This window comes from Gavialis gangeticus, unplaced genomic scaffold (genome assembly GCF_001723915.1).
Source record: "Gavialis gangeticus isolate Ggan-Ray unplaced genomic scaffold, GavGan_comp1, whole genome shotgun sequence".
NCBI classification, from domain to species: Eukaryota; Metazoa; Chordata; order Crocodylia; family Gavialidae; genus Gavialis; species Gavialis gangeticus.
Genome location: NW_017729024.1, coordinates 153,150,787 through 153,158,542, shown reverse-complemented (window position 1 = coordinate 153,158,542; position 7,756 = coordinate 153,150,787). Strand labels below are relative to the sequence as shown.

The 7,756-nt window shown below is 39.1% G+C and overlaps 1 protein-coding gene across 1 annotated transcript in view; it reads left to right on the top strand.

The window, feature by feature from the left end:
- The window catches only part of GHR (growth hormone receptor), a 260,516-nt gene that overhangs the window by 246,043 nt on the left and 6,717 nt on the right, over positions 1–7,756 (top strand). The window contains exons 7-8 of the mRNA XM_019517913.1: positions 1,473–1,641; positions 3,880–3,967. Coding sequence (XP_019373458.1) covers positions 1,473–1,641; positions 3,880–3,967 — 257 coding nt within the window. The remainder of the gene's footprint in view (positions 1–1,472; positions 1,642–3,879; positions 3,968–7,756) is intronic.

The following is a 7,756-nucleotide window of genomic DNA, read 5'->3' as shown; positions in this document are numbered from 1 at the left end:
ACCCTAGGCCCAGGTGAGCCTCCCCCAGGGCCCGAAGGGATCTGTCTTTCCAATATTAAATTACCTGTTTCATGAGATTATCCTCTGGATAAAGTCCATTGTAGAATGTATCATAATGTACCAGGTACCTTTGCACTTGTAACAGTGGTATATAAAGAATTCTAGCATTTTACAAGTTAAATTTGTATCTGATCATACTCCAGACATATCAGGATGAGCTTGTCTGATTTTTCTGGTGTACATCAAGTACATTTCTTCCAGTCTGTCTCCCTCTTCCATTGCAAACCATTAATTGATACCTTGAAATAATACTATGACTAAGCATCAACTCATGTTCCATATGTAATGCATAGTTTTAGCAAAACCAAAAGTATTTTTGGTAAGACATTTTTTATAATTCCAAATAATGAATCTTTTCCCTCATCTTCCGTGGCACACAGAAAAATTAAACTTGACATAAAACTAATTAGGCAATAAAGAATGTGAAAACTTTTGTTGCTTATAACCAGTCAGTTTGAACACAGACAGAACATTGGTTCAGAATTATGTCCTGTGGAGTGACTTTTTAATTGTGTTACAGTACCGTAACAAGATTTTCCATAATGTTCATTAAACCAGAATTCTAGTCTGTCTTTATGAAAATTTCCATCAACAATAAAAATAGTAGGTTTTTTTCTGTTTCACAAACATGTGTAGTATTTTTCAAATACAGGGAAAACTGCACTTGATGTGCAAGCTAGAATATGACTAAATTTCACTTACTGGTAATACACTAAGGAATAATGATCAACAAAGGAGGGGTGGAAGACCTGGAAGGATAAAGATTTAGTTGGATAGACTTAATTTTATGTAGGTTTTCTTCAGCCTTACTTTTTAAGGATAATTTATTTTACCGTTGATTTCACTAGGTTTAGAATTTCAGCTGCTGCATTTATAAAATCCTTCAGGATGACACCTGACTGGATTACACTCTTTGCTGTACTATTCTACACTACTATAGTGATGCAAAACATATAGATCAATATGTACCGATGTAGATTTATACTTAATATTTAACAGAGAATTTTCCAAGGCCTGGAATATTTTCCAAAATCTATTACAGGTTTTAAGGGTTATCATTCCAATTTAGTTATATTTGGACTTTTAGGGAGGCATACACTCTTCCTGAATAAGTGGATTTTGTAAGGTGTGCAATCAGTTTGGTGTAGTTTTGCACAGGAAGCATTTTAGTTCATAACATTGGTGCTGCAGAGACTTGTTTCCAGGGCTTCCATGTTACTTTAGCAAGATTGTCATTGGGAAGCCAGTAGAATAGTTTTGAAACATTGAAAGGGCTTCCAGCGTGACATGTGCTGTACATAACATAAAGGTTCCAGGTGAGTGAAAATGCCTGCAGATGTTTACATTTGAACCAACAAGGAGTTTGTAACCAAAAACCAGTCAACTAAGCATCCATCATTTTATCCTTGCAGCTAGAACCTGTGTGCTCCACAACAGTTCCATTGTACTCTCTGAAGATGGGACGAGATTATGAGATACGAATCCGATCAAGGCAACGGACTTCTGAAAAATATGGGGAGTTCAGTGAAACCCTTTCTGTGTCTTTTTCTATGGCTAGTGAAGCAGTTCTGTGTGCTGAAGGTGAGTGAGGACAAAGAAGTCTACAATGAAATGAGGCTATAACCATTGCTTTGTTTGCCATTGCTTTACTTTGTGTACATCACTTGGATACACTAGGTGCTCAGGTGACTGCAGTCCAGTCTCCTTGGTGAGGCTGGTTGTATGGCACTGCAAGAGATGTTTGTGCTGTGGAATAAGATTAAAAGGTTCAAAAACAAACTCAGCAGAGCTGCTTCCCAACTTGGCAGAAATCAAAACAGTTCATTTTAAGATTATAAAAAACAACTTCTGTCGTCCATGCCATGCATGCCAAAGTGAGGACAATCACATATCATGTCAGGGAATAAACTGAGCACAGCAGGGATGAGAAACAGAAGTTTCCATTTCCATGTATGTTTTTACATGTGTGGCCAAATGAACTGGAAAGATGGTGTGCCTCCTTCTTGGGGTCCCAGAGATCATCCAGATAGTGGCTTCCTGCCTCCCACTTTCCTCCCAGTTTTAAAAGAGAGCTTTTTAAAAAGAGAAAGAAATAATGGCTGAAGGGAGCCATCCCTTTTCTTTCTTTCTAAAATTAAGGCAGAGCTTTTTCAGGCCTGAGCTGCAGATTTAGTAACTCTTCCAAACTTGGTGTCATTGACCCTTTAATAAGCTATTTTAGTCACTTTTCCAAGTCATTAAGTAGCCTAATTCTGAACCTTTCAAATACAGATTCCCAAAGATACTTCCTTTCACTTCTTTTATCACCATTTTTCATTTCAAGTTCATATGATCTCTTAACCAAGTTCTGTCCATGTGGCATTGTTCTTTCTGGCCAAGGCAAGTTGAGTTAAAATTTTAAGTAAGATTTGCATCTAAGCACAATATCAAAGAATATTATGAACTTCCAAATACATTGTACTAACTGAGTTCCTTTCAGCCCTATTGGTGCATATACCTGCATCCCTCTCACTTCAGTGATGGTCTAAGTTGGTGTAAAGGTATCTGTGCCTGGATGAGTTGGCATAACTGGGATATAAATTTGTAATTTTCTGCCTAGGAACAAAATGAAAAACTCAGCAGCAATCACAAGTGTGTCCGACATGATTTATTCTTCTTTATTTGGCATTTCTCCAGATAGAATGTAGACTTCAGGCTGAAATTTTCAGCCTTAAGCTAGGCACTTAAATACACAGGTAGACACCTGATTTTTCAAAGAAGTTGCACATCTCTACGTCCCACTTACTTCAATGAGACTTTTGGGACTTCCATGCATTTTAGAATGGGGCCTCTTATTTCACTGGCTCTAGATGGATTGAGGCACCTATTAAGTGCACAAGTTAGAAAAAGTTGGCCTAGGAATAAAAATGCTAAGCTATTAACAGAGCAGGAAGACTGGTGCCTAAAAATACTTTTGTCAAGAAAGTTTGTATTTCTGTGCATATATAGAATTTTACAACTATAGACAATATTTCTTAGCCATAAAAATGTGTGAGGTCTAAAAGACAAGGAATCTAAGGCCTGCAGCCAGAACAGATTTCTGTGCATTTTGTACTCTCCAGTCACAGCTTCAGTATAATGGGGCTGTCATTATTTAAGAATAGCATTTCACTGGTCAGCTTTTTCTCCTCCCTATTCTACAACAATACTAATGAGGCTCAAATCTTGCCTTGCATGCAGTGATCTGAGGCAGAAAAAAGAAGGAAAAAGCCCTGTTGCCAGATTAAGTTGGCATTGCTCAAAGTACAAGTGAATGTCTTCCTCTTGCAGAAAGTAGTGTACACGTACAGGCATGGTTTCCAAGGAAAGAAGTATGGTTTGCCTATGGTCTGGCATAAGATGCTGTTACCAACAATGAGAGTTCTGTTTTCATTGAACGAAGCAGTAAAATGTGCCTTCAGCATCGTTTGCTGGCAGTAATACAGATATCATGCTCTGAGAAGATATGATATCTCCCTTCTGGGAGTATTTCCCTCCTTCTGAGTATAAATACTGCTTTTGCAGCTCCTGCTGCCTTTGGCAGGGTTTGGATTTTTATTGGATTATTTCAGTTTATTTTGCAATGAGTCTAAGTAGACTTATGACATGTAATATTAAAACTTGTACAATTGGAAGGACACTTTTACCTTGATTTCAGCACAGAATTTTTAGATTTAAGTGGCCAAGAAGTCCATAAAATGGATAACAACTCCTTTGGCACAGGAAAGGGAAGTTGCCTTTAAGGTTACAGCAGAGCTCTGCATAGATGCCTGCCAGTATGATTTTGCTATGTTATTTCAGAAATCCAGTTTCCATGGCTCTTCATTATCATCTTTGGAACATGTGGGCTATTGGTGGTGATGTTCTTAATTCTGTTCTCTAAACAAAGGTAAGTTTGTTTAATTTCCTTGGTTTTCTTAAGCAGGTGTTAATGAGTGACATTATTTAATCATACATTCATGCTGCCCTTTCTGTAAAGGACTTTTAAGTCTTATATTAAATTGACAGCTCAAATCTGATGTTAACAGGCTTATATAAATGCATGTTTACATACACAGCAAAATTTTAATTTTTTTCTAATTCAAATGCTTCCAGACCACCAGCCAGCAGCAAAAAATTGCAACAGACAAGATCTAGCAGTTAAATATGGGATAAGGAAGCCAATTTCAGAATCTGAAACTGTCTGATCTGGAAAAAACTCTCTGGATTCTAAGGGCATTTTTACACATGCAAGCACTGCAGCGCTGGGCACTTTGAAAAGCATCCGGCACTGCAACGCTTGCAGTTGTATAAGTGGCAAAATGTGCGTCAGTGCTGAGAAAATGGTAGCAGCTTGCCTTTGAACTAAAACACATAGAAGGTGCTTTCATTCAAAAGTGCACCACCACCATTTTCTGCACGCTGGCGCACATTTCGCCACTTATATCAGTACATGTGGCACAGCGTGGTGCACATCGGCTCATGTGTAGAGCAGACTTCATCCATCGCTTCAGAGCAAACCTGATTCATCTTCAATATTTTGTGAGACAAAAAAGGATATGTATAAATGCCCCTTGATGCTTTATTAAGTACAGATTTTAGAAGACTTAGAGTGGAAGAAAAGAGGGAAAAATAAAAAGCCTTTTCCTTGAGATTTTTTTAATGACAGCTTAAACTTGGGTTGAATCTGAATTTTTTGTTTGTCTGGGACATGTCACTGTGACTTTCTACATAAGACAACTTAATTGCCAGGCTTTTTTTTTTTTTTTTTCTTAAGCATAGTAAAAATTTTTACACAGTATCCAAAATGATGCAGAAACCCACCAGGCAGTTTATAAAGCTCATTGATTTTTACTAAACATTGTGTATAAATTTCTGCAGTCTAGTTTCATCACATTGATGACTCCTACTCTTTGCAGGTTCCAGAAATCATTCCCTTGATACTGTTGACTAGAGCTGGGCAATTGACAGTGCATTGTCAATTTGGCTAATTTAGCCCTTCTTACTACTTGCAGATTTTGTGTAACTTGTTTTTTCATGGTTGTTCAAGTATATCATGCAAACACTTAAAACCTAACTAAAAGCTGGCTACAGTGCATAAATACCTTTTAGAATCTGACCCCTTACCTCCATAATAAAATCCAGAAACCCAAGTTGAGAAACATAGATTCCCCTTACAACGTACAAGGAGAATTAGGCACAGAAAGAACCAGCACACTGAGCAGAGAGTCCCCTTGAGGTAGACAATATAAGTCCCACCCTTCTCCAGGTCTTAGGTGTCCTAGTGACACAGGATCCACACTCCTGAAAATTGTCCCGGAGCTAATTCCTTTAAAAAACCTAGTAACTGATGGTGACTGTCCTTTTTATACAGGAGGCTACTGGTTTGAGCACTCTCCCTTACCTCTTCTTACCAGCATCTTTTAAATCCCTAACCACCAGGGCATAGGCTATTCTAGGTCAGAGCACTCTTCCCCACTCCTGTTGAAGCTGTGCCACTGTGCAGAAAGGAATGCAAGATTTATTGGGCTAGAAGAAGTGTGTGTGTCTTTAGTTTTGTGGTTAGGGCACTAAGCCAGCTGGAGTCTGAGCTTCAGTCCCTGCTCTGAGGATTGTGTCTGTATTTTCTCCAATGATTGCTTCATGTAAAAAGCATAAACAGCCCTGGGAAGGAGGTATCCTGACCCTTATTCCAGGTGAAGCCCTACCCATTTTTCTGCACAAGGGCACAACATAAGCAGAAGGGATAAAGAGTATTTTCACCAAATACAGCCTCTAGATTCATGGTAGGGCTCTCTTACGAAGTGGGACATGTGGGTCTAGAGCAGTGACGTCCAATCGCACCCTAGCCCAATCTGGCCAGGCACTGCCCAATCTGATACAGCCACATGCCACGCAAATCAACTGCCCCTATCCCGCTGTGCTGCCCCAATCCTGCACTGGCCCAATCCCATGCGCCCAGATCTGGCCATGCACTGACACAATTGGGCATGTAGGACTATGCTGTTTGGCCCACAGGGCTCCCCAGTGGTCTGGAAATTTGTCAGCAGAGGAGCAGCAATTAAAACTGCTACTGCTCCTCACCGCCTAATTCCCAAACCCACGCAGAGCCCCATGGGCCAGATGACATGGCTCCATGAGCTGGATTTGGCCCACGGGCAAAGGCACAAGCACCCCTGATGCAGAGGCAATTGAACCTAGCTCTCCCATGTTGAGGGTAAGTTCTCTAAATCACTATGCAAAAGAAAGGGACCTCTTCTAGCTGCATTTTAAAATAAAACGGTAATTGCCATTGCTTGCCCCTGTAGATGCTGTGAGAACACCCACCAGTAATAGGGGGAGTAACTCCAGCTGGATCAGTCAGGCATAGGCATGAGCTAAGTATACTTAGCCAAACACTGCCAAAACTGAGGTGTTTCTGTGCATGTCCAGAAGCAGGACTTTAGATACCTGCTGGACCTTCAGATAGGCAAATAGATATACCTGTGCTATTCAAGGCACCTCCAGAGTTAAGTAGCAACTGAGCAGGGGTTTTCAGGACTGGGATTTTAGACTTAGGTGTCTGCATTTCATCTAAGCTTTACTGTAACCTAAATCTTTTCATGGCAAACATCAATGAAGTACTGGCTACAGTCCTGTGATACATGAGCTTTGAAACAAAAACTTTGAAAAACACATTAAGCTAGACCCAGTACTTCATCCATTCACTGACCTATAGGACAAGGAAATGGGCACATTATACAAAAAGAAGACCAGCTTTTCCGCTCATGGCCACAGTAAACATGTTTTTGCAACAGAGAAAAACACAAGGAAGAGATTGTATGCATGCCACTGTTAAAGAAAAGCCTGTCTTTTCTCAAAATGCAAGATACTGTTCAGAATTAAGGAGGGGTTCCCTTCATATTGGCTACATTTACCATTGTGTAAAGGACAAGCACAAGAACTATGTATATCCAATTTAATCATGTACAAGCAGTGTGCTGGCTTTCATCCCACAAGGATTATCTCCAGACTGTTGTCATGGAAATTATTTATTCCATCGATGGCTGTTTAATGACTGGGAAAATAGAGGCTTTTGTAGCGAGTCTTAATTTGAACTTAACCTTTTGCAGTAATGAATCTACATTTTTTGTTTATCAGGCCTGAAACAATTTCCTTTCTTTCACCACCTCCCCCTTTCCAATCCCCTATTTCTTATTTAACTTATGCAAGACCTTATCCCAGAAGACACTTTAGGAAAGTCGCTTTGTATATTGAGTAATCCATGCTGACTCATATAAGGTTATTTTTTTTAATTATACAAGAGGGACACTATACATATTTTTCCTAGAATTTACTCAAGAACTATGGTTCTGTGAAGTGTAAACTATTGAAAACTAGAGTCCAAATGTGAGAGCTGTACACAAATTTAGTTGGTTGTAACCAGCCAGATTTCAGAAAACCTGTTTCTTATTTTAAATGAGAGTAGTAAACAACCATTGTCCCCTTCATTATTACTTTGAAATTTCCATTGTATTAAACCCCTTAAATAAATGTAAAGAAAAGGAATGCTAAGAATTTTAAGTTCATTTTTCTGAACTCTGAAAAGAGCATTTTAAATTACTTGAAATTAAAATGCTGTGTTTCATTTTTTTTTTTCAAGGTTAAAAATGCTGATTCTCCCTCCAATTCCAGCTCCAAAGATTAAAGGGATTGATCC